The sequence below is a fragment of the Lynx rufus genome, unplaced genomic scaffold, assembly GCF_022079265.1.
Source record: "Lynx rufus isolate CCGP_SWC_20201006 ecotype Redwood Valley unplaced genomic scaffold, mLynRuf1.p SCAF_16, whole genome shotgun sequence".
Classification (NCBI taxonomy): domain Eukaryota; kingdom Metazoa; phylum Chordata; class Mammalia; order Carnivora; family Felidae; genus Lynx; species Lynx rufus.
The window spans coordinates 39,495,202-39,521,247 of record NW_025814830.1 but is presented as its reverse complement, the minus strand read 5'-3'; the positions used below and the strand labels follow the sequence as shown (position 1 = coordinate 39,521,247).

The 26,046-nt window shown below is 54.7% G+C and overlaps 2 protein-coding genes across 5 annotated transcripts; both read left to right on the top strand.

Annotated features, from left to right (window-relative positions):
* Window positions 1-200: 200 nt before the first annotated feature.
* SLC12A4 (solute carrier family 12 member 4) lies at window positions 201-22,323 on the top strand. 3 transcript variants are annotated; one of them, XM_047078609.1, is made up of 24 exons: window positions 201-357; window positions 5,002-5,096; window positions 6,534-6,665; window positions 10,388-10,534; window positions 10,621-10,675; window positions 12,484-12,614; window positions 14,189-14,430; window positions 14,571-14,785; window positions 15,305-15,469; window positions 15,546-15,644; window positions 15,922-15,979; window positions 16,343-16,517; window positions 16,953-17,071; window positions 18,713-18,811; window positions 19,003-19,122; window positions 19,330-19,434; window positions 19,678-19,846; window positions 20,129-20,324; window positions 20,443-20,612; window positions 20,704-20,835; window positions 20,913-21,020; window positions 21,153-21,340; window positions 21,455-21,588; window positions 21,761-22,323. In XM_047078609.1, exons 1-24 carry the CDS (start codon window positions 243-245, stop codon window positions 21,850-21,852), a joined length of 3,261 nt encoding a protein of 1,086 aa, XP_046934565.1. In that variant the 5' UTR covers window positions 201-242; the 3' UTR covers window positions 21,853-22,323. The 3 variants fall into 3 exon arrangements, with proteins under 3 accessions (XP_046934565.1, XP_046934567.1, XP_046934566.1); XM_047078611.1 differs by lacking the exon at window positions 201-357 and adding an exon at window positions 3,382-4,621; XM_047078610.1 differs by lacking the exons at window positions 201-357; window positions 5,002-5,096; window positions 6,534-6,665 and adding an exon at window positions 8,297-8,360.
* On the top strand, window positions 21,882-25,715 carry LCAT (lecithin-cholesterol acyltransferase). 2 transcript variants are annotated; one of them, XM_047078616.1, is made up of 7 exons: window positions 22,417-22,693; window positions 23,334-23,490; window positions 23,570-23,685; window positions 23,777-23,872; window positions 23,954-24,178; window positions 25,096-25,190; window positions 25,270-25,715. In XM_047078616.1, exons 1-7 carry the CDS (start codon window positions 22,540-22,542, stop codon window positions 25,696-25,698), a joined length of 1,272 nt encoding a protein of 423 aa, XP_046934572.1. In that variant the 5' UTR covers window positions 22,417-22,539; the 3' UTR covers window positions 25,699-25,715. The 2 variants fall into 2 exon arrangements, with proteins under 2 accessions (XP_046934571.1, XP_046934572.1); XM_047078615.1 differs by having other exon boundaries at window positions 21,882-22,693; window positions 25,096-25,691.
* Window positions 25,716-26,046: the final 331 nt, after the last annotated feature.

The following is a 26,046-nucleotide window of genomic DNA, read 5'->3' as shown; positions in this document are numbered from 1 at the left end:
GAGCCGCCAGCAGCCCTGCCCCCGGGGGGAGGCGGGGGGGGGGGTTGCTTCGCGACCCCTAGACCCCCCTCGGGGAGGAGCCGGCCAGAGCCCCTCCTGCTCCCCGCCCCCGAGGGGCGGCCCGGGGGGCGGGCGGAGGAAGTGAGCGCAGCGGGGAGGAATGCGAGCGGGCGGGGCGCGGCGGCCGGGAGCGGCGGGGACTGCCCGGCAGGCAGCCGGGGCGGCGGGGCCGAGCGCGCGCGATGCCTCACTTCACCGTGGTGCCGGTGGACGGGCCGAGGCGCGGCGACTATGACAACCTCGAGGGTCTCAGTTGGGTGGACTACGGGGAGCGCGCGGAGCGGGAGGACTCGGACGGTGAGGGCGCGCGGGGTGGGGGCCTTGGCGGGGGCAGGGGAGCGGGCCACGCGTGGCCCGCGCTCGCACATACATCCGAACCGTGAGAGCACACGTCGATGCGGGCCCAACTTTTGTTAGCCTGCGCCGCCGCCACCTCCCTCGCTTCGCGGGCGCAGACACTATTTCCCTGGGCCCCCGGCGCCCGCGGCTGGGCTGCCCTCCCCACCCCAGCTCCTCCCATGCGGGCCGCGGGCGGGGGCTGCAGACGTGGCCGACGAAGGAGGCCAGGCCAGTGGGGCCGCCCGGATAGTGAATACCGCCGAGCACCCCCATCTCTGGCCCTTCCCGGCTGGGAGCACAGCCACGTCTCGGACCCCAGTTCCTCCACCTTCTGTGAACCTCCCCCAGCCTCCTCTCGCCTCGCCTGTCCATTTGCGCTTCAGTGACTCTTTCCCAGAGACTAACCTACCCTCTCCCCTCCCCCAGCCGTTTGGCGCCAGGTTTTGCCTGCCTGAGGGGGTCTATGAGCGCACTCGTGTTGATCCCACCTTGGGGCTGTAGGTACAGTGGGCATCTGTAGAGCACTCCACAGAACCAGGCTTGTCTAGGCGCTTCACGTGAATTAACTCGTTTAATCCTCCCAATTTCTCTCATGGGATGGGTCCTGTTACTCACACTTAGGAAGGAGTGAACTGAAGAGTGGAGCAGTTATATAATTTGCCTCAAGGGATTCAAACCCAGGCTTAAGAAACTCCAGCACCCTCTTAACCTAGGTGTTAGAACTGAGCTTAAAGGTATATCCACCCCCCCCCTTCTCCCAGGTTCCTGCCTCCCTCCAGACCCCTTTCTCCACCTCCCACCACGAGAGGCCAGGGGTGGGGGTGGGGGAGCTGTCATTGCCGAGACTCACTCTTGGAAAACGTGTCTGTACATATAGCAGCAGCATATGTATGTGCTTGTGCAAGTGTGTAGCTGTGGCTCTCACACCTGACTGCTATGTGTGGAGATGGCACCGGACAGTGGTGTGGGCTGCTGGACATGTAGGTTTTACAGGCTTGATGGTGTGTGCATGCACACACCCCACCTCCACCCCCTGCCCCGAGCCTTGTTCCAGTGGTCAGCAAGAGCCAGCATCCCCTGCTTCCCTGTTAGCTCTGGAAGGCTCTTCTCCCCCAGAGGCTGGGCCAGCCTGCATCCCTAGGATCAGCCTAGGATCAGCCTTGCAGCAGCGGGCCAGCAGAATGAGCCTAGCCTCTGGCCCCGCCTTGGCCTCTCAGGGTGTCTGGAGGGACCTGGAGCCACATTGGCTGCGTCCTGCTAGGTCCCTCCAAGCCGGACGAGCTCCTCCCACTATCCCCCTCCTTCTTCTCTTGCTCCTTTGCAGCCAGAACTTGGCTGTGTCTGCGGTATGGGGGACACAATGCGCCCTGGTGAGTGCTTACGATCCTTCTTGGTGGGTACTGCAAAGGGTCAAAGGGCACAAAACAGCCTCAGATCCATCTCGTGGGGCCACACCAACCTGGTACCTGAATCTCTCAAGGCCCCTGCTTCTGCTCCAAGGGGTGCAGATGGGCCTCTCATCCAGCCCACTATGGCCTGTGGGCAGGGGTGGGGAGCTTCCAGAGGGGTACCTCTGGCAGATGCCTGTGAGCACGGGGATGAGGAATCTCACCTGGGCCCCCAGTTATAGCTGGTGTGTTCACAGCTGCTGGTAAGGACACACATATATGTGTACCTCACAGGTAGTCCCTAAGGCCCACACCATGCTCTGATTCACTGGGGGTCTCAGGTTGGTATTTGAGCAGCTTTGGCCTGGCAGGCATGCCCAGACCTGCCCTGGAATTTTTGGAATAGCTGAAGGCCGTACAGACATCCAGGCACTGCTTAGGTCCCTGCACATTCCCACAGTTCTGTTGGAGCTGTCATTAAACAAGTCTTTGGGAAAATCCAAGGAATGACTGGCGCCAGATTGTCCCTTTTCTGATGCATCTGGGTAGTTGGAAGAGTGGCTGTTACTTATCTCTACTTCATAGAAGAGGAAACCAAAGCAGCACAGAGAGGGTAAGCAGATTGCCCTGGGGTCACACAGAAGGAGGTTCTGGAATCGAAGCCAGGCAAATTGCAATCCCCAGTCACTCTTCTCTAGTTAAAGGCTTATAGCGCACCCTGGGATGAACTGGGACCCAGAGTAGGAGTAGGAAACCTGAAGGTTAGCTCTCACTGGTTCTAGTGGATCCTGGGACCCAGATTTGGGCCCTCACTGGGTGACCTTGTCTCTGACTCTCTCTGAGCCTTATTTCGTTGTTACTAAAAGGGGGCAAATGGTATCTACTGAAGTGTTGCTGTGAGGACTAAACACAACTCTTAGATGGGCTCTCAGCCACTCTGGAGTCATGGCTGAAAGGACAAGGGATTGGCTAGATTTTGGAGGAGTATTCACAGGCACTTTGGGAGGACTGCTACATGCTGAACTCTGCAGTTTTTGGATACTAGTGCGGTTTTCCTCAGACAGACAGGCAACAGTGGTGGGATAGACTGAAGTGCATGAGTTTAGCATAATTTATCATTTATTTCCAACCTACTTCCACAAAAAGGTCAGAAGAGATAAATGCAACAAAAGTGACTCCCCAAAGGACTGTCACTGTCAGATCATAACCATGAAGAGGAAGAGGGCAAGGATGAGATGAGACAGATGGTGACTGCATCTAAAGAGTAAATTTAGCTTAGAGATTCCTGGCAGTCAGTGCACAAAGGGAAATAAGATGGGCTCTATAGTTGCCATTTTCTGACAAAATGAAGCATCTGATTCATTTAGGGCAGACACTTTTTTTGTTTTGTTTTGGTTTTTTGATCACAAAACCCAAGAGTACGTTTCAGAGGGCTTCTCACTGAAGGGCTGGTAATATAAGGAGCACTGTTACTAGGTTTTCTGATTTTTCTTGTGGCTCTTTATCCTGATCTTGAACAAATATCAAGGGCACGGCAAATGTCAGAGGGCATCTGAGGAGCTAAATGACCCCCTGAGGCTTTAACATGACTCGGTGGGCTGGTTTGACCTCCCGCTGCCTTTGTCACTGTGTTGTTGACGTTGACCTACACACAATCGTGTAGCTCATGAGACTGAGCAGCTTGGCTCGCTTAGCTACTCCAGGTTACTGAATGAGGCAACGTACTGTTTTCACATGCTGTGGGAAGGAAGAGCTGACTTTGCCCTGAAAATTGTCATCGACACGCTTTACTTCTCAGTCTCTGGATCATAAAGAATCCATAGTACAGCACCTACTGAGTTTTGTTGCCTCAGAGAAGGCAAGTTAAACCTTATACCAATGGCGAGAGGATATATGAGATGGACGATGCATCATTCAGCATTCTTAGTTCCAAACAAGAGAAGTGACTTTTGGGCATTTAACCAGAGAAGGCTGACAGATAGCTCTCACAGAACAAGGCATGGCCAGTGCGTGGCTGGAACATTCCACTAGTCTGAGTCGGTGATGACAATTCTGTTGCCACCTCCATCAATGGACACCAGGCTAACACTGCTGCCACAGTTATTGCCATCCAACACCAACATGGCTCTTTTGAACTAAGAAGAGAGATTTCCATTTGCTATGAGGCCTCTAGGCACTACAGCAGTTGCCATACCGTCTTGAGGAGGGGGTGGGGGGGAAGCATTTAACGATTAGAAAAGGAGCCCTTCATGTCTTCTGCCTGCTCAATGGAAAACTGGGAATGTCACCCACCGAAACTAACAAAGGATAAAGTTTGGAAAACAGGGCAATCAGAAAAAACAGACAAGCTTTGAGACTTGAGTCAGGTTTATTAAAAAAAAAAAAAAAAAAAAGCTCATCTGGCTCCTTTCTGGGAGGTTTCCTTGGCAGGAGACACTCTGACCAGCCTCAGGGTGGGTGCATGGAAGCTGGTAATGGCCGTGCACCTAGTCTGGGGCAAGTCCCTGAGATCTGGGGACAGGGAGACCAACAGGGCTCCCGCTAATAGCCCTTGCTCAGTGCAAGAGCCACCTAATCCGGCTTTGGTAGGGCTTTCTTAGGAGACCCTTGATGGCTTCTTGCAACTACTTCCGCCCGCTGGACAGCCCTTGCCCCTCCTCCCAGCATGCCCCGGGTTGCCCTCCAGGACGCCTCCGCGTGGTGCATGGTGGGATAGCTAGCAGGGGGCCCGCTGGCCATGGCAGCTGAAGGCGCCCCGTGTAGCTTCATTTATCTGGAAGGCAGCACCCAGTCAGGCCCTGAGGACGCCGAGCCCTTGGCGCCTAGCACGCTGGGTATTCCAGATAGGCCTGGGAAAGAGGAGTTGGGGCACAGGGGTGGGGGTGGTCTGAGGGCAGGCTAGAGTCTGGCCACGCCCCCCCAAGCTGGCTCCTCCCCTCAGCGTTAACACGTGGTTGTGCCAGTATGCCTCGGGCCTTCCCACTCATGCCCTAGAGCAAATGATGCGCACTCTTTTGATCGTTTACCGCCCTGGCCATTCCGGCCCTTCACGGAGGCTGGCAGGGTATGCTGGTGAGCCTGAGGCCCAGCCTGGTAACACTGGCCCCTGAAGTGTTCCCCAGAGATGATGTTTTGTGGGCTGGCTTGTTGGGCTGGTGTGCTAGGGGCTCAGGAGGCATTCCCTAACTGGGATTCTGCCCCTCTCTCTTCACAGGACATGGCAACCACAGAGAGAGCAGCCCTTTCCTTTGCCCCTTGGAGGCTTCCAGAGGAAGTGACTACTACGACAGGAACCTGGCACTGTTTGAGGTAGCTGAAGAGCCATTCTGGGCCACAGGTGTGGCAGGCAGGTGGGAGTGGGGGCAGGAGCCTTTCACAACTCAGACCTTAGCTAAGCAGGCAGTCTGGACAGTTATGTCACCTAACGTCTCAGCTCCTCCTTCAGTCTCCCTTTGTCTGTTTCCCTTGGCCCTTTGAACTGAAACTGTTCTCCCAGAGGCCACTCACAATCCCACACCATCGCCGCCTCCACGGGTGATTTCCACGTAGCCCCTCAGCAAGGTAACCATCTGTCAGGATTTCTCCCCTCAGGATTTCTTTTTTTCCCCTTTACTCACAGTATTTCTCTTTCTTCCCTCTCCTGTGAACTCTTCCTTGTCCTCTCTGGTTGGCTCCGCTGACTCTGTCCTCGTGTTTACAGAGGCCTGGTCCTTCTTACTGGATCTACTTTCTCTCTCCACACCTGCAGCCTCATTGGACACCTGTCTGGAAACATTCCCAGTTTTATGCCTCTGAACTTGAGTTTTATCCTTTTCAGACTCAAACTCAGAAGTTGGATGGAGATTTTTAAGACATGGTTTAGGCCTCTAAACTCTGACACACATTCAGCTAACTGTCCCATGAGAATCTCCTGGGCTTCTCAATCTCCACATGCCCCAAAAGACCTCCATCTTCACTTCTCACTCCAAACCGGTTTCTCCTTGTGTGTAGGGTCAGAAGGGAGCTGACAGGGAAAAACTAAATGTGGGCAAGAGGTAGGTAGCGCTACGGTGCTGGGGAGGGTGCAGGAACAGGGAAAGCCTAGACTCAGGTGGCGGTTGGGGAGCCTGAGCCCTGGAAGGCCTCCTGGCCTAGAAACCAGCAAATTTCTGCAGCAAAGGCTTTGACCTGGCTCCACCCCAAGATGGGCCAGGATCCTACCTTGGGATTGAGGTGTGTTACAAGGCCTGGGGCCTGGGGGTAAGACCATCTGTTCAGCTCAGGGTTTGGGCAAATAAGAGAGACCTCACTTGTTCCAAGCATTCCCCTTTTGGCTTCCTTGGTCACTGTGATGACTTTTTTATGGGAGAGTTGAGGGCAGACTTGAGTCCCAGAGGCCCACTTATAGCTGGAAGGGAGCCAGGCAGAACAGGCAGGATGAAGTGTGCCATTCGCCTGTCTGCCAGGCCTGCCCTGCCCTGCCCTCACCCCTGAGGCAGGTCTTTTTCATAAATGCGCTGGTAGTGATTGTAGCCAAGATGAGGCAGAGAGAAGCAGTCACTGGGCTGAGTCTTTGAGTGGCACGTGCTGGGGTGTGGCACCCACACCTGCCCAGTAGGCTGGCTTGGGCTTCCCCAGGCAAGAGTGGCATCAGGCCCGGGCCTGCCTGAGGGCTTACAAGGGGACAGAGGCCAGGCTGCTGGCCACCACAGGTAGCCTGGCACCGGCCAGGCCCATTGCCAGATTACCCTGTGGCTCTGTTTACAGGAAGAGCTGGACATCCGCCCAAAGGTATCATCTCTCCTGGGCAAGCTCGTCAGCTACACCAACCTCACACAGGGCGCCAAGGAACATGAGGAAGCTGAGAGTGGGGAGGGCACCCGCCGGAGAGCAGCCAAGGTAAGCTGGTCAGGGGCAGCAGAGGGGCCATTGCCAGGAAGACTGACTCAACACTCTGGAATTGGCAGTTGTGAGCAACCCAGGGGAAGTGGGTACCAGGTATGGTGAGCATGGATGATGGGCACTGAGTGCCTTGGGCTCAAGAAAGCTTTAAGGGGTGGGCTAAAGAGGAGACCCTGAAGGGGACAGAGGGCCGGGTAGGCCCTCAGCAATGATAGTGAGAGTGACAGCTGCTTTTTCTCTGACCTCTGTGTGTGACATCATGCTCAGCAGTGGACTTGGGTTCTTGCATTGTCATCTTTACGACAAAGCTATGAAACGTGCTACTTTCACCCTTAGTTTACAGGTAAGGAAATTGAGTGTCAGGGGTGTTAAGTGACTCACCTAAGGTGACTCAGCCAGACAAGATAACTGTGTACACTAGAAGGCAGATTTGTGGATTCACCGTGAGCTATACTACCGTAGAAGGCCAGAGGTCTGGCTCCATCCATCAGGATAGATAAGGGTGTTACCTTGGGAATCAGGAACCTGGTTGTCCATTGGGACTGTGTAACCAGGTGACCAAAACCTACCCATCACTGTGTTGCCTCCATTGGCAGACTTCTCCAACAGCCCCTGTGTTCCTCAAGTGCCAGGGTTAGGGGGGTGATTGGAACAAAACACTGCCTCTTGGGGCTTCCCTATCCCTCTCCTGGCCCCATCCCCCATTGCTATCCAGGCCTCTGGCCCTCCAGCCCTCCTCTCTCTTCAGAATGACTTTACATGTCTTTGCTCAGCTCCCCTATAGGCGGGGCTCAGTTTAACTGAAGACTGGAGGGTTTTGTTTTTTTTTTTTACATTTTCAATTTGGAGGCAAGGAGCCCTCCCTCTCCCTTACTGACTCCCCGAGGTTTGGGAAATAGCTGTGGCTTAGAAGGAGGTTGGGTTTGGCTGGTACCAGCTGTAGCGTTCTTGCTGGAGTTCAGCACAGACCAAAGAAGTTCTTGGTTGGGATAAACTGGGGACCCAGCCTCAGACCTGGTCATGAAATGTGGACCTTGAAGGGGTGGCCCAAGGAGAGGGTAGATGAGGCCGTTGTGCACCCCTCACTTTACTCCTCCAGGAGGCAAACCAGCCCCCACTTCAGGTAGGGCAGCTGAGATCTTGAGGTCACACAGACTGGACCCCCACCCTATCCTGCTGGTTGTGATTTTGCTGGCATTTTCTGGACTGCACATGGCAGAGAACCCTGAGTATCCCTGGCTATCCTTATTTAGCCCTGCAGGGGGTAGCCTCTGAGAGTGTTGCCTGCAGTGGATGGTAGAATCCTTTAAAAAAAAAAATTTTTTTTTTTTATTTTTTATTTTGAAAGAGAGAGAGAAGGAGAGAGCTCATGAGCAAGGCAAGGGCAGAGGGAGAGAGAGGGACAGAATCCCAAAACGGGCTTGATCCCATAATGTGAGCCGAAATCAAGGGTCAGATGCTTATCCAACAGAGTCACTCAGGTGTCCTCTTTTTAAAATTTTATGTATGTATGTATGTATGTATGTATGTATTGAGAGAGAGAGAGAGAGAGAGAGAGAGAGAGGTAGAATCCTTGATAAGAGCCTCTCTTTGTTCCTTAGGGCCAAGTCCAGGGAGCTGGTGACGAGGAGTAAAAAGGTCCCTGAGAAAGGCTAGTGCACATCCCAACAGGACTGTCACAAGGAAGTCTGGGTTGGTAAAGGGTCATGGTCCCTTAGCTTTATGAGGAGGCTTTCAGGATGTTGGGGCTCAGTTTCAGCTTACCTGCCCAGCTTATTGGCCCTAGGGTTAGGATGTGGGAGGATAGCAAGACTGTCTCAGTTCCAGTGGCTTTTCCTGTGGAGGAAGGAGAAGGCTGGTCCAGTCCCTAGTGAGTCAGCAGGTATCTAGGGACTTGGAGCTACTGAGCTGTGGTCCTCACCCAGGATGGGTCCGAGCAGGGGAATCATGAAAGGAGGCATAAAGCAGGAAGGGTGGGCCCCCAACCAGACCCAAGGCAGCCTCTCCATGGCAGCTGCTCTGGCTCTGGCCTGATGACCTTCGCAGGCTGCCAGAGGTTATTTGGGGATGCAGAAAGCATTTCCGGCCCTGCCCTTTCCCACACTGCCCTTTCCCCAGAGTGACTCAGCTTATAATGGGGGTGGGGCTGGGAGCTGCCACTATCCAGTGTGTGGTCCAGGGCCTCTGTGAAGGGCTCAGAGCCCAGATAAGGTGTCACCAGTTCAAGGGACCATTTGTTTTTACTTGTGCCTTTCCAGGCTCTTCTGAGGTCCCTTTAGACTGCACAGAGATCCTGCCCCAGGCCTGGACCCTTCAGAAAAGTTCCTGTGGCCACATAGTTCTCTTTCCCACCCCACTCCAGCTTGCTGGGTCTGTGGTGGAAGCTCTTAGGGCCCTGCTACCCTAGGCTGCATTCGTGGGGGCCCAGTTTTTCAAAAGATGCTAGCCTTGCCTCTTGTGTCAGCTTCTGCCCTGGCCTCCTGGCTGGCCCCTACTCTGCCCTTAGAAAGTTGAGAAATCCTGCCTGGATTTGCCCACTGGACCTTCCTTACCTGATCTTCACCTTGAGTTTTTATTGTTTATGCAGGATTTTCCTAGCAGGTTATCCCAGGGGCCTTCCAAGACACCACTCACTGGGCTCAGGACCACCTTCTGGGTACCTTTGGGGCCTACTCATGATAGAAAAGTAAACAAACCAAGTATAACCCGATATGGTCATGAGACATTCGAGTGAACTGTTACCATGACCTATAGTGACTACTGTGCTAGAAAAGTGTATCAGATGTGTTGAGGGGATGCAAGAGGAAGTACCAACTCAACCTAAGGCAACCCAGGAGAAGTTCCCAGAAGGGGTAACAGTTAAAGCCCCCTGAAGGTGTAACTGAAGAGTTTGCCAGGCAATGAGGCAGGACTGACCCTTCCAGGCAGAGATGAGCACACGTTGTCATCAGGGGCTGAAGCTGTCAAAGAAGGTGATGGGGCATACCTGGTGGCCCAAACTGGGGAGTCTGGCCCACACTGTGGATTATAGGAGAGACAATGCAGAGGGTTTTCAACAGGGATGATGAGATTGGACTTGGTATTCAGTGACCCTCTACGGCCGCAGAGTGGGCTGGAGTGTAGAGAGGTCGACAGGCACCGGAAGGCACCATCCGGGTGCCACAGGTATAGTGCCCCAGGTTCAAGGGGCTGAGGCTGAAGTAAGGCAGGCTGATTTAGGGCAGCTTGGGAGGCAGACTGGGCAGGACTTAGTATCCACCTGGACTGGAGTTGACTGGAGTTGAGGGCTGGAGAGGGAGTCCCAGGGACAACTTCTTGGACTCTGACATGGGTGACATGACACCTGCTGGGTGAGATGGTGGGCATCAGGACAGACCTTTCTTTCCAGAAGTTTAGCAGAAAAGAGGAAGGGAAGGGAGCAGTACCTTGAGGGGGAGGTGAGGCTCAAAAGCTCACAGGTGGGGTTTTGAAAAGAAGCAGGTTTTGTACCTTTCCAGTCCCAAACACCTTCATATATGGAAATCAACATAGATACCCCAGCTGTCACCCACCCGCCCTGTGCTCCCCAGGACTTACACTTGGGATTTCCCTCTCCAACCTATTCTCTGATAGAACACCCTGGGAATAAGGGGATTCTGAGTGATCAGAGGCTGACCTTCCATGGTGCACCTGAGACCCCCTGATGTTCTTTGTTCCCCCCCTCCCTTTTTGCTTCACAGGCACCCAGTATGGGCACCCTAATGGGGGTGTACTTGCCCTGCCTACAGAATATCTTTGGGGTTATCCTGTTCTTGCGGCTGACCTGGATGGTGGGCACGGCCGGTGTGTTGCAGGCTCTCCTCGTCGTGCTCATCTGCTGCTGCTGTGTGAGTATCCTCACCGGGGTGCGGGCCACAGCCCCTTCACAGAGCCCACCCGGCTGAGCTGCTCACCTAAGCCCTCCTTCCCACAGACTTTGCTGACGGCCATCTCCATGAGTGCCATCGCCACCAACGGTGTGGTTCCAGGTGGGTAAGCGCCACCCAAGCCTGATGGGAAGAAGGGGCCCAGGATCTACCTTGACATGCCCAGGAACCCTCATTGCCAAGCCACGCCCTCCTTCCCCCCAAATAGTTCTCTGGTGAGGGCGTATTTGCTGACTCTGACAGTGCCAACACTTAGGAACATCCTTGCTTGACAGAGTTGGAGATTGCTGTTATGTTTTATGTTTTGTTTGTTTAGTTTAAAAGTAATTTTTTTAAAGCGTACTAGGACTGACAAAGAAGATGATGGAACACATAGGGTGGCCCAAACCAAAAGTCTGGACACTATGGATTATAGGATAGACAATGTAGAAGGTTTTCATTTTCAGCAGGGATAATGAGATTGCACTTAGTTCTCAGAGACCCCATTTATTTACTTATTCAACCATTAAAAACAATTTTTTTAAATGTTTACTTTTGAGAGAAAGGGAGAGAGAATGATAGGGGGAGGGGCAGAGATTGTGAGACAGAGGATCTGAAGCGGGCTCTGTGCTGAGAGCAGAGAGCCCAATGTGTGGCTCGAACTCATGAGCCGTGAGGTCATAACCTGAGCTGAAGTCAGACGATTCACTGATTGAGCCACCCAGGAACCCCTATTTAACCATTTTTTCAAAAGTTTTAATTTATTTGTTATTTTGAGAGAGAGGGTGAGAGCATGAGCGGGGAAGGGGCAGAGAGAGAGGGAGAGAGAGAATCCCAAGCAGGCTCCATGGTGTCAGTGCAGAGCCCAACTTGGGGCTTGAATCCATGGACCTTGAGATCATGACCTCAGCAGAAATCAAAAGCCAGATGCTTAACCAACTGAGCCACCCAGGTGCCCCTATTCAACTATTTTTTACACTGATGTGGATTTCTGAATATGTATTTTCTTTTTTGGATCATAATCTAGCACTATCGTTATTTATTTTGTTGCAAATGAATATTGAAGAATAATTTCTTCAAACTGTTTCACTTTGGCTGCTTCGCTATTCAGGTGGGCTTCTGTGTCTGGATTTTTTTTTTTTTTTTTAATAACAGCTTTATTAGTAGTCGTGTAAAAGTAATAGGGGAAAAAGGGAATATATGATTACCATAAAAAGGTTTGAAAATGAAGAAAAATATTTAAAAGAAAATTGAAAGAATCCATAATCCCACCATCCTGAGTTAGAAACAGTTTATTTGGTTATTTAAACAGGATTGATAGGATACCTATGGCTGTACCTAATATATATGGATTTTTCTCCTGCTCTTGGGATCTATTTCTCCACTGTTGTAAACACTGTCATTAGCAGCTTTGCACACAGATCTCTGTTCACAACCCTGTCAGTCCCTTAAGGAGAAGATCCTAGAGTTAGGATTACAGCATGGTGGCAGGCCCTGTGCTGGGCCCTGGGAACAAAAAAATGACAACACAGCCCTTGCCTTTGTCTGGAGGGGTCAGACTAACAGACACAGCCCTAGGGAAGGGTAAGGCAGGCTGAGATGGGACATACTTAGCTAGAGGAGGCTGTAGGGACTGGCCCGAGTGCAGGGAGTTGGAGGACAGTGGGCCAGCACTGGAGCACTGCTGTGGATTAGAGCTGCCCTAGCAAAGCAGTCATTTTACTGGCCCATGCTGGGTGTTGGAATCAGATGGGAGAGGGGTTCAGCCCCAGCCTGGCCACTTACTAACCACGCAGCCTTGGGCAAACCTCCCAACCCTCTGTTCATCTGTAAGTGGGAAAAACAGTCCCTGTCACGCTGGGTGGTTGTGAGGGGTTGTCTTGGGGGAAACCCCCTTACAGAAGAACCAGCCTTGACTTTCTCTGTTGTAGCCGGGGGCTCCTATTTCATGATTTCCCGCTCGCTGGGACCAGAATTTGGAGGCGCTGTGGGCCTGTGCTTCTACCTGGGAACAACATTTGCTGCAGCCATGTACATCCTAGGTGCCATTGAGATCTTGCTGGTGAGTTAGGCTAAGCTCTGGCCAATTCTGGTCTTCTCCATGTAGTCCCTTTCCTATTGGTTCAGGCTGCTCATGCTCCCCTCACCTCTGGCCAAGGTCTGGGGCTTCTAATATGAAAGGCCTTCTCAAGGGAGAAAGATCTGTGCTCACGCCAGTCTCCCCTTCAACCCTTACCATTTTGGGCCAGGCAGGGAAGGGGCCTGGCTGCCTTCACCTTGGCCCTAAGTGTTCCACCCATCTGGGCATATTTCAGCCATAGCAGGTGGTCTGTAAACTGTTGCATTTAACTGAGTGATCTTGGTGATCATACAGAGCCTACTTCCTGGGCTTGTGTAGACTCTGGCCAGGTCTGTCTCCCCCAGGGCTCTATGCCAAGGATCTATGTTATCCTCATCCCTAAACCAGGGTGAACAGGACCTTGTCTGGAGGCCAGTGCCCCTTCCATGAGCCCCATGTGTGCTCTGACTCAGCTTCCCCCTCCCCACTGGACTTCCCCAGCTGGTGAAAAAGAGATGGAGGGGTAGTGGGGGGTGCAGGGTAACCAGTGTCCACCCCTGGAGATCCAGACAGTAGATGTTTAGAGGAACTGCCTGGCTACTCCCACCTCCAGGTTCTTTGCCTGTAGAATGGCTCTGCTTCTGGATCTCTTCTGGGGTAGGGGAGGGGGGTTGTTTTTTGTTTTTCTATTTCCCACATTCCTACATTTATTATTTGGATTTTTTCTCTAAGGAAAATGTGTCATCTCTCCCATTTACTTATTTAACCGTGTATTTATATCAGTGTGGACTCCTGGATATTTATTTTATTCTTTGGCTCACAACCCAATACTATCATTTATTATTGTTGGCTGTTTATTTGTTGGTTGTTTAGCTATTCAGGTTGTCTCCTGTGTCTGAATTCATTTTATTTTATTTTATTTTATTTTATTTTATTTTATTTTATTTTATTTAATTTTTTTTTTTTTAATTTTTTTTCAACGTTTATTTTATTTTTGAGACAGAGAGAGACAGAGCATGAACAGGGGAGGGGCAGAGAGAGAGGGAGACACAGAATCTGAAACAGGCTGCAGGCTCTGAGCGGTCAGCACAGAGCCCGACGCGGGGCTCGAACCCACGGGCCGCGAGATCATGACCTGAGCCAGTCAGACGCTCAACCGACCAAGCCACCCAGGCGCCCCTAAATTCTTTTTTTTTTAAATAATAGCTTTATTAAGATATAATTCACATACCATATGATTCACTACCTATTTAAAGTATACAAGTTAATGGTTTTTAGTATATTCACAGTTGTGCAACCATCACCACAATCGAATTTGGAACATTGTCATCCCCCCAAGAAGAAGAAACCCCATACTTGTTGGTAGTCACTCCCCATTCCCCCCAGCCCTAGGCAACCATTAATTTGCTTTCTGTCATTGATCACATTTATACATTTTGGACATTTCATATAAATGGACTCGTATACTATGTTTTTTTTGTGTCTTTTTCTGAATATTAAAGGAAAAAGAAAACCAAAATGACAGGACTCACTTTCCAAATAGGAAGATCGAACTTTCTTTATCTGTCTTGTTTCAGACCTACATTGCCCCACCAGCTGCCATTTTTTACCCAGTGGGCGCTCATGATACATCAAGTGCCACCTTGAATAATATGCGGGTATATGGGACCATTTTTCTGACCTTCATGACCCTAGTGGTGTTTGTTGGTGTCAAGTATGTGAACAAATTTGCCTCACTCTTCCTGGCCTGTGTGATCATCTCCATCCTGTCCATCTATGCCGGGGGCATCAAGTCAATTTTTGACCCTCCTGTGTTTCCGTAAGTAACCTGGGAATACCTCCAGACGTTGCACTGACATTCCTCCCAAGTAGTGGCCTTTGATGCCATGAGTCCCGAGACTGCAGGATGGGCCTCTAGCTGAGCAGGTGCTGATGCTTCTGCTCCCCCACCCCCCACAGAGTGTGCATGCTGGGCAACAGGACCCTGTCCCGGGACCAGTTTGACGTCTGTGCCAAGACGGCCATGGTGAACAATGAGACAGTGGCCACCCAGCTATGGAAACTCTTCTGCCACAGCCCCAACCTTACCACTGATTCCTGTGACCCCTACTTCCTGGTCAACAATGTGACCGAGATCCCTGGCATCCCTGGTGCGGCTGCTGGTGTGCTCCAGGGTGCGTCCTCCCTCCCATCTTCCTGCTTCTGACCCACAGGCTGAGCAGGAGGCAGGCAGTAGAGCACAGAGCTGTCCTTGTGTGGCCAGCTCAGGAAGGGGGGCAGGTCTGGCTGCCTTCCCAGCCCAGCAGTGTCCTCTCAGCCTGGCTCCTGGCAGCTAGGTTTTGAGTGAAAAGAGCCTGTTTGGCCAGTATCCCAGGCATGCAGCAGCCCCCAGAAAGTTCTGGCAGCCCCTCTCCCCAGTCATCAGCCCCTGACGCTGCCTGGGATTGTTCTCACAAGAGCCATAAAGGGCCTCTGTCTAAGAGGCAGGCAGTGGTGACGCTCTGGCCGATGGTGGTTCAGCCACCTTTGCCTGTCAGACCTCTAGCCAGAAGAGCTCCTTCCCTGTGGCTGATGCTACCCCACCCCATCCTGAACCCCCAGAGCCTTTCACACCTGCAGCCTCTGGCGGGGCTGCCCCAAACTGCCCCTGGGAAGTAAGTGGGGCTGCGGTAGTGATACTGCTGCCCCCACAGAAAACCTGTGGAGTGCCTACCTGGAGAAGGGCGAGGTCGTGGAGAAGCACGGACTGCCTTCCACAGATGCCCTTGGCCTGAAGGAGAGCCTGCCCCTGTACGTGGTGGCTGACATCGCCACATCCTTCACCGTGCTGGTCGGCATCTTCTTTCCCTCCGTAACAGGTGAGTACTTCTTGCCTACCCACCCAGCCCTGCCCTGTCTCCCGGGGGAGCCCCTGAGGATGTCTTGTTTTTGGAGGCATTATGGCTGGCTCAAACCGCTCCGGGGACCTCCGGGATGCCCAGAAGTCCATTCCTGTGGGGACCATTCTGGCCATTGTTACGACTTCCCTTGTGTGTATCCTTTCCCGGGCCTGGAGTGGGCGGGGAGGGGGGCGGGAGGCACTCGCCTACGTGTAAGTTACCAGCTGGCACTCACAGACATACCACACACGTGTGGACACATACACACCTTACTTTTCACGTGCATGCGCTTGAGGGGTGTGTGCACAACACGAAATCCTCAGCTGCGTCTACTGGCTAAGGCTAGGACAAGGGGTGTGTGGGTTCTGTGTGGGGAATGAGTGGGGACAACAGTGGCAGCAGAGGCCTAGCTTTCCTTGACACAGCTGCAGACTTCAGCAGCGTGGTTCTCTTTGGCGCCTGCATCGAGGGTGTGGTACTCCGGGACAAGTGAGTGACCTGGGCCCCTCCCTGTGGCAGGGGGCTCAGCTTTTGCCTGCTCTGACACCAGCTCCCCTCGTGTGCGTGGTCCCACACATGTCCTCAGGCTGCTGGTTGCCAATGGTGGTCTGTGCCACCAGGTGAGTCCGGCCCCACCAGGACTTTTTCTTCTGAGAGGATGGTGACATCAGGACCAGGGCTGGGCTGAGGGAGAGGATAGGGGCTGGTGGACTAGCCTTCTCTGCTGAGGGGCCAGAGCTCTGCCCACCATAGCCATCCTTCCTGACTGCTGACATCCCTCGCTCTGGGCAGCCCCACCCAGGGCTTGGGGGGCTCCTTGCCTGGAGCATGGCCTGAGCCTGGCCCCTGCAGGTACGGTGATGGAGTCAGCAGGAACCTGGTGGTGGGCACATTGGCCTGGCCTTCGCCCTGGGTCATCGTCATCGGCTCCTTCTTCTCAACTTGTGGTGCCGGCCTACAAAGCCTCACTGGGGCACCACGCCTATTGCAGGCCATCGCCAAGGACAACATCATTCCCTTCCTCAGGGTGAGCCCATCTGCACTCCCCCATAGCCTGGGTACTGTGGGTCTCTCACACTGGCTGGGGTAGACGGGTAGTGGATACGGATGCATTGCATCCTGCTGGGGCCTGTGGTGGGGCCTCTGGTGGCCCCAGGGCCACGTAACCTTCCATGGGAAGTTGCTGAGGGCTGCCCTGGCCCTGCCCTGATGTTGGCGGAGCTCCTTGTGGCCACAATCCTCAGGGCCTGTCTATGGCTCATCCATAACAGAGAGGCCCGGAGAGATGGGAGGGGAGAGAAACTTGTGGTACCTATCGGGACAGGCATGGGTGTGACCTGAGCCCCAGAGGGGGAACTTGGGGATGATGGAGGCCAGGCTGTGGCTTATGGCCCAAGGTGTGGGATGGGGTGATGGGACCAGCTTCTTCCCTCACTGACCCTGCTCACTCTGGTGTATGCAGGTATTTGGCCATGGAAAGGCAAATGGTGAACCAACGTGGGCACTCCTCCTGACGGCACTCATTGCTGAGCTGGGCATCCTCATCGCCTCCCTTGACATGGTGGCCCCCATTCTATCCATGTGAGCTGGGGGGCAGGACAGGGGAATGGTCTTGGGAAGGGCTCCACGCACCCTCAGCACCCCTCAGCCAAGAGCCCTAGCACCTCCCTATGACTCTGTCTCGTGTTGAGGATGCGGCTGGGAGACGTGTCAGGCTGTATGGGGAGAAGTGTGCATGGCAGAACGCAGCCTAACTCTACATGCAGGAGTGAGCCTGGCACTTATGCAGGAGTTTTACAGAGACCAACAGGTCCCACACTCCTCCGTGGGAGACTCCCAGAGCGAACAGCCAGAGCCCTCCCCTCCCGGACACAGCAAGCACCTAGTGCCTAGTGCCTTGAGGAAGCCACCACTGCTCCACCCGTCTGTTTTAGAAGTTGTTTGCTTTTACTTTGTTATTTTTATTTTTTTTTAATGTTTATATTTGAGACAGAGACAGAACGTGAGCAGGGGAGGGGCAGAGATAGAGAGGGAGACACAGAATCTGAAACAGGCTCCAGGCTCTGAGCGGTCAGCACAGAGCCCAATGCGGGGCTCGAATCCACGAACTGTGAGATCATGACCTGAGCCGAAGTCAGACGCTCAACCGACTGAGCCACCCAGGTGCCCCAGAAGTTGTTTGCTTTTAAAGTTCTGTAGTCGGCTGGGCATTTGAGATCCCCAGTGCCCTGCGGGAGGTGATCAGCATGTGGCAATTTCTGGGGATCCCTGAGGCAGAGCTCATGTGATTACTGTGTTCACCTCTGCCAGTGGCTACTCCATTTCTCCTCACACATCTCATTGTATTGCCCATGTTCCCTCTTGCTCGCTCGGTTATCACAGGACTACTACTCACTGCCCCAGTCAACCTATAGGCCTGAAAGGTCCTCCTTCCCCCTGGAGGTAGCCCCCCCAGCCTCAGCCATGCCTGCCAAAGTCAGTCTTCTCTTATTCCCCACTGCAGCCCAGCTCCACCAGTGCATAAATGCACACCTGAAACTGTTCTTGCCGTCATAGGGTGGTGACCCCTCACTGCCCAAGCCAGAGCATGTATCTCAGCCTTTATCAGGTGGCTCTTCCTTGCAGCCCTAATGGGACTGACCATTTCCCCCTTCTGGGAGTTTCTGCCCCTGACCTGCCCTCTCTAGTAAGACTTCCTGCCTTCTTGTCTGCCCTTTCTTTCCAGCCAGCTGAAGGGCTCGCGCAGCAGGCCTCGCCCATGTCCCAGTCTCCTACACCCACCACGGTATCCCTCAAGCATCTCTAGTTCAGTGTATGCCAAATGACCCTTTTGTATTCCCTTGAGGTTCTCTTCTCCACACTCATGACAGCCCCTCATCCAATTGGTCACCCAGGCCAGAGGCCTGAATATTGTCCAGCCATCTCCAGACACTGAGCAGTCCTCAGCACCATCCTTTCCACTGTTCCCCCTGCCTGCAGCCCACCTTCCCACCTTGTCAACCTGTGGACACTTGCCCGTCCTCTAAGACCTGGCTCTGTGGATGCCCTTACAGAAGTCCCATCTGCCTCAGGCTGTGAGGCTGAGGAGACCTGGCTGAGCCCACATAGGGCAGGGCCTTGACACTCAGTTCCTAGTCCAGCTCCAGCCTGGGGAAGATCAGGTATATCAGGCACCTGGATCCCAAGGAGGCCGCTCTGTACCAACTATTCCCTGTGCTGCAGGTTCTTTCTGATGTGTTACCTGTTTGTGAACCTGGCCTGCGCTGTGCAGACACTCCTAAGGACACCCAATTGGCGGCCACGGTTCAAGTACTATCACTGGTAAGTGCCAGCTGGACCTCTGAGCCAAGTCCTCTGACACAAGAACTTTGAGGGAAGCTAGGAGCCCCATCCAGGATGGAGTTTGAATTTCGGGGACAGTGTTTGCTATTGGTGAGAGATTGAGGGGTTGGAGGCTTGGCTTGGGGCCCTACTGATCTTTCCTGATTTGGCCCTTCCCCACTCTGGCCCAGGGCGCTATCCTTCCTGGGCATGAGCCTCTGCCTGGCCCTTATGTTTGTCTCCTCCTGGTACTATGCCCTGGTCGCCATGCTCATTGCGGGCATGATCTACAAGTACATTGAATACCAAGGGTGAGTGCGGGGCTGCCGCCTGGCTGGGACAAGTGGGGTAGTCTGTATGCTGGGTTTGGGGGAGCTGAGCCATCTTTCACTAGCCACCATGGGTGCGGGGCTGGGGGTCTGTGACTCGGGGGGCTGGCTGCCTTCCATCTCACATACACATGGACAGAATCCCATGGGTGAGCCCGGGGCTCATCAGCTTGTGGTTGGCCCTTGCAGGGCCGAGAAGGAGTGGGGTGATGGGATCCGAGGGCTGTCCCTGAGTGCTGCCCGCTATGCACTGTTACGGCTAGAGGAGGGGCCTCCTCACACGAAGAACTGGCGGTGAGTTCACATCCAGACTGACAGGAGCCACTCAAGGTACTCAGGGGGTTGCTGTGAGGGTGGGAGGGTCAAGAGGTGCTGGTTCTCCCTCCCTAGTCCATGTTCCCTGTCCTGGGGTTGTCAGTGGTGCCCTTGGATCCCTGCTACTCACACTGGTGGGGGCATGTGAGCTGAGAAGGGAAGGAGAAGGGCTTCCTGGAAACCTCTGGCCCAGGTCTCAGGCTCCCCATCTGGCCACTGCAGGCCTCAGCTGCTGGTGCTGCTGAAGCTAGACGAGGACCTTCACGTGAAGTACCCACGGCTCCTCACTTTCGCCTCCCAGCTTAAGGCTGGCAAGGGCCTGACCATCGTCGGTTCTGTCATCCAGGGCAGCTTCTTGGAGAGCTATGGCGAGGCCCAGGCTGCTGAGCAGGTGCCTGCTGTAGGGGGTGGGGAGCTGACTAGAGGTGTCTGGGCTGCAGCTGGCTCCTAGGAGAAGGGGACTAATCCTGACCAGCCAGGTGGACCGCACTGCTGCCACGTGAGAGCTGGAACAAGGGGGTATGGCTGTCCCATCTTAAAAACACGGCCTCTGGGTGGGCAGCTCACCTCCTTCTCCTCCCCCACCCGCACCTCCAAGTCATTCTGTTGGGAGGGAACCCAGGAGAGGGAACGCTAATGGCCTCGCCTTCTGACCCTGGTATGTTTCCTACAGACAATCAAGAATATGATGGAGATTGAGAAGGTGAAGGGCTTCTGCCAGGTGGTGGTAGCCAGCAAGGTGCGAGAGGGGCTGGCCCACCTCATCCAGTCTTGTGGCCTGGGTGGCATGAGGCATAACTCTGTGGTGCTGGGCTGGCCCTATGGCTGGCGACAGAGCGAGGACCCACGTGCCTGGAAGACCTTTATTGGTTTGTGATGGGAAAGATAGGTCCTGGGCTCGGTTGTGTGGGAGAGGGGCTGGGGATCAGGTGAGGGCAGAGGCCAGAGGGCCACGGGCTGGCAGTCAGCAGTGGCCTTCTTCCCCAGACACCGTGCGCTGCACCACAGCAGCGCACTTGGCCCTGCTCGTGCCCAAGAACATCGCCTTCTACCCCAGCAACCATGAGCGCTACCTAGAGGGCCACATTGACGTGTGGTGGATTGTGCACGACGGTGGCATGCTTATGCTTTTGCCCTTTCTGCTGCGCCAGCACAAGGTGGGCCTGGTGGGTGGGCCCTGGTGGCAAGCGCTGGGCCCTTGGAGGGGTGGAATGTGACTAAACCACCCACCCTGCTCCCGTGCCACAGGTGTGGAGGAAGTGCCGGATGCGCATCTTTACGGTGGCCCAGATGGATGACAACAGCATCCAGATGAAGAAGGATCTGGCCATCTTCCTGTACCACCTACGCCTTGAGGCAGAGGTGGAGGTGGTAGAGATGGTGAGTCACCTGCCCCTGTGGCCTTGTGGATACCCTGTCCCATGCAGCCCATTCTTCATGGCCCACTCTCTCCCTAGCATAACAGCGACATCTCTGCATATACCTATGAGCGGACACTAATGATGGAACAGCGGTCCCAGATGCTGCGGCAGATGAGGCTGACCAAGACAGAGCGGGAGCGAGAAGTCAGTGGCTTTCTTGTTTGAGGCAGGGGTGGGTGGCAGGTCAGGCCTTTGGAGACACCATTAGTTTGGGACATCAGAATGAGGCCCCCCTTTTCCCATGGAACTGAGGCCACCTCCTCTGATTTTCCTCAGGCCCAGCTGGTCAAGGACCGGCACTCAGCCCTGCGCCTAGAGAGCCTGTACTCAGACGAGGAAGATGACTCTGCAGCTGGGGCTGACAAGATCCAGATGACATGGACTCGGGACAAGTACATGGCAGCTGAGTCCTGGGACCCCAGCCACGCCCCTGACAATTTCCGGGAGCTGGTGCATATTAAGCCGTGAGTGCAGCAAGAATGAACCCAACCACACTGGAGTGTGGGGGTGGGATGGGGCCGTACACAGTCTTTGGGGGGGCCAGAGGTGGGGCCCACGATCAGCTGCATTACCTGCAGGGACCAGTCCAATGTGCGGCGCATGCACACCGCTGTGAAGCTCAATGAAGTCATTGTCACTCGCTCCCACGATGCCCGCCTGGTCCTACTGAACATGCCTGGCCCACCCAAGAACAGCGAAGGTGATGAGAACTGTATCCTTTTGTGGAGAGGCAGGCAGTGGGGAGGTGGACACACAGGAGGTCAGGCCAGGAGCTCTTCTCTCTAGATGAGGGGGTGAGAGCTTACCCCAGCTCTGATTAGTAGGCCAGATTTCCCTGGGTGCCCTTGGTCCTGGTGCTGCCTCCTTGACCTGATGCTCTACAGACATGGAGTTCCTGGAGGTGCTGACCGAAGGCCTTGAGCGTGTGCTGTTGGTGCGTGGCGGTGGCCGTGAAGTGATCACCATCTACTCCTGAGCCTCATATACACTTGCGGCTTAGAGTGGAGGTGTCCAGGGTAACAGCCCCCTCCCAGCACCCACCCACCAGCCCTGCTTTGCCTGGCCCTGCCCCGGACCCAGCTTTGCTAGGTCTCCTTGGAGACTGGGACTGGGCCTGGCAATGGAGAAGGATCCAAGGTACTGACGGACCCTGAGAGGTTTGGGGACTTTCCCATCCAGCACCCCAGGAGAGGACTGGTGGGAGCTGATGTGGGATTTGAAGGCAGCCTGCCCAGGAATGCTATTTATTGCATATTTATTGTTTGGATGTCACCATCAGAGAGGAGGGGAAGGGTGGTGAGGGAGGGGGGTCTGGCCCAGCCCACCTGCAGGAAGATCTGGCTCAGGCTACTGTGGGCAGGGACCCCCACGGAGCAAAGCGCAATGGAACTGTCCAGCTGAGGCCTGACTTTTTTCAATAAAACATTGTGTACTTCTGGGCCTCCTACTGCCCCGTCTCTGTTTCCCCTGGCACCAAGGGAAGAAGGCGGAACTGAAACCAGGCCCAGAGCTGGCTCCCTGAGGCTATGTCCCTTTCCGGCAATGTCTGGCCACCCCCATTGGCTGGGCTGTCCCTCCCACTGGCCTTAGGGCCCCTCCCACCCCCACTCCAGATAAGGCCAGCCCGGGACTGCTTCACTGGGCAGTAGGCACTAGGGCTGGAATGGGGCCGTCGGGCTCCCCATGGCAATGGGGGCTCCTGCTGCTGGGGCTGCTGCTCCCCTCTGCCACCCCCTTCTGGCTTTTCAATGTGCTCTTCCCCCCGCATACCACGCCCAAGGCTGAGCTCAGTAACCACACACGGCCCGTCATCCTCGGTAAGCCCCCACAGGCCCCTGATGCACCAGGCCAGACCTCAGGGAGCTTGGACCCCAGCCCCTGGTAGCAGACCCTGCCATGGCCCTTCTGCCCCTGCATTAGCCCTGATACCTGCCTCAGTGTTTGAGGGTCCAAAGGCTTGTCCTGCAGAGAAATCCACCCCTTCCCCCACCACCTGTTCCGGTCTCTGAGCTGATTTCCCTAGGGGGGTGGAGTTGGGGGCGGGTATGCCTGAGGGCTTAGCCAGGGCGTTACAAACTGTGGTCAGCTGCAGCCACTCAGCCCCCACCCCAGCAAGGACAAGGTGCCCGGCCCTTGGAAAACAGGTCTCCAGCCCCCATTCTCCCATACTTCTTTGTTTTCACCTTGGACTTTGGCATTAATGGAGAGCCAAGCTAGGTGTTTTCCTTATGGGGACAGGGGTCAGTGGCCTTGGCCCCTGCACCTCCCCTGCCTGAGGGGAACCAGGGCTTTGGGCTGCTGGGGGGAATGGGGTGGGGGGGTGGGTGTTATCAGAAAGGATCACATCCTTAGTTCCTGGGGGTTGAGGGCATGGGAGATGAAGGGGTGGAGCTGGGGGGACAGGCAGAAGGGCGGGGAGGAATGCAAGGAATTCAGAATGAAGGCTAGTGCCCACAGTGCCTGGCTGCCTGGGGAATCAACTGGAAGCCAAGCTGGATAAACCAGATGTGGTGAACTGGATGTGCTACCGCAAGACAGAGGACTTCTTCACCATCTGGCTGGATCTCAATATGTTCCTACCCCTTGGAGTGGACTGCTGGATAGATAACACCAGGTGTGTGCCACCCCCTCTGCCCCAGCCCCCACACTCTGCCCCTTGGCTACTGGGCTGCTGAATGTCCCACTGCCCTCAGGGTTGTCTACAACCGCAGCTCTGGGCGCGTGTCCAATGCCCCTGGTGTACAGATCCGTGTCCCTGGCTTTGGGAAGACCTACTCTGTTGAGTACCTGGACAACAACAAGCTGGCAGGTGTGTTTACTGGGGAAAGGGCAAGGCTCCAGCTGTGGTCAGCCCACAGGAGCCATGACCAGAGCCTCCAATGCTGCTGCCTCCCCTACAGGTTACATGCACACACTAGTGCAGAATCTGGTCAACAACGGGTATGTGCGCGATGAGACAGTGAGGGCCGCCCCCTACGACTGGCGGCTGGAGCCAAGTGAGTGTTTCTGAAGGCTTGGGGTAGGGCAGATGGGCCTTGACCCCATCCGTTGCCCTGACCCCATCCACCCTACTTCAGGCCAGCAGGAGGAATACTACCGGAAGCTTGCTGGGCTGGTGGAGGAGATGCATGCTGCCTATGGAAAGCCTGTCTTCCTCATTGGTCATAGCCTTGGTTGCCTACACTTGCTCTATTTCTTGCTGCGCCAGCCCCAGGCCTGGAAGGACCGCTTCATTGATGGATTCATCTCTCTTGGGGCTCCTTGGGGGGGCTCCATCAAGCCCATGCTGGTCTTGGCTTCAGGTGAGAAGGCCTTGGACCACCTGTGTCAATGAGGGGGTTGGAGTGAGGGGGATGAAGCTGACCATGGGCCTGCCCTCACTCCTGCTTCTGCTCACCATGTCAGGCTAAGTGTGTAATTTACCACCCCTGAGGCATGGCCCTTGTCACTGGCCCCCTAGCCTAGACATTAGAGTAGCTCCTGCCAGAAGTCTGGGTGATTTGGTGCTTCAGTGACAAAAGGAGAGTAAACAGAAAGGAAGTGAACCCCAACAACCTGACTCATGGACCTCTGTTTCTTGTGGTTTCAGGTCCTGCCCACTCAGCTTTCAGCTGCCTCTGCTTCCAGGAGCCCATTTTCCCAGGGACCTGTCTATTAAGGACAGATCTGCCAAAGCCAGGGCCAGATCCTAGAAACCCTTATGCCCTTCTCTGAGAAGTGGCATAGCTATCACTTGTTGAGCACGCACTGTATGCAGGGTATAGCCATACTCAACTTGCCCCCTAGTAGCTCACAGTCTGCTGAGGGAAACACTCATCAGACTACGTCAGTAAGTGCCAAACACAGACACAGTCTAATATCATCCTTCCCAGAAGGGAGCTCTGACCCCTGTGCAGCGCAGGCCACAGGGGCCAATTAGCTGAGGGAGAACACCAGCACCATCCTCCCACATTCACACATGCACACCCGTCCTCAGGAGGCCCCTCCTTCCCTGGCCTCCTCCTGAGGCTCTACAGCTGTGCCCCACAGACATGCCATCAGGGCTTCTCATTTAAAAAGCACACATTGAACACCTACTGATTGCCAGGCCTGCTCAGAGGCTCAATTTGGATTGGGTAGGGACAAGATTTAGCATCCATCTGAACTTGGGTTGGGGGCAAGTTGTGGGCCCAAGGGACCCACACCTGGCTCCCTGACCCACCTTGCTTTGTGTTCACAGGTGACAACCAGGGCATCCCAATCGTGTCCAGCATCAAGCTGAGAGAGGAACAGCGCATAACAACGACCTCCCCTTGGATGTTTCCTTCCAGAGAGGTATGGCCTGAAGACCATGTGTTCATTTCCACGCCCAGCTTCAACTACACAGGCCGTGACTTCCAGCGCTTCTTTGCAGACTTGCACTTTGAGGAAGGCTGGTACATGTGGCTACAGTCACGTGACCTACTGGCAGGCCTCCCAGCACCTGGAGTGGAAGTATACTGTCTGTATGGCGTGGGCCTGCCCACACCCAACACCTACATCTTTGACCACGGCTTCCCCTACACAGACCCCGTGGGGGTACTCTATGAGGACGGTGACGACACTGTGGCCACACGCAGCACTGAGCTCTGTGCCCGCTGGCAGAGCCGCCAGCCACAGCCTGTGCATCTGCTGCCTCTGCATGGGACACAGCATCTCAACATGGTCTTCAGCAACCAGACGTTGGAGCACATCAATGCCATCCTGCTGGGTGCCTACCGACGTCGTACCCCTGCACCCCCAGCTGCCAGCCCAGGGCCCCGACCCCCTGAATAAAGACCCTCTTTTGCTCTTTAAGTTTTGACATGTGTGTTGTGGGTTGCAGAGGAGGCAGTGGCATCCAGGCACCAGTATCCACCAAGCAATAGCCATAGGCCTGGTGCTTTGTGGAGCATAAGGGCAAGATGGGCTGAGATTGAACTGAGCACCAGAATGATAGCTTCCCACTCTCCCGGTTGAGCTGTTTATGTAGCACATAGCCTGCCTTGTGCCTGCCTCTGCTCTGGGGGTGGGCGGCTGGAGGTAATTGCACACATAGCTGTGGGATGGAGGCACGTGGAGCTAAGGGTACAAGGCAGGGAAGATGTGAGCTGTCCCACCCACTCCCCCAAGGGAAGGCAGAACCCACCTGTGGACATGGACTTGTGAGTGC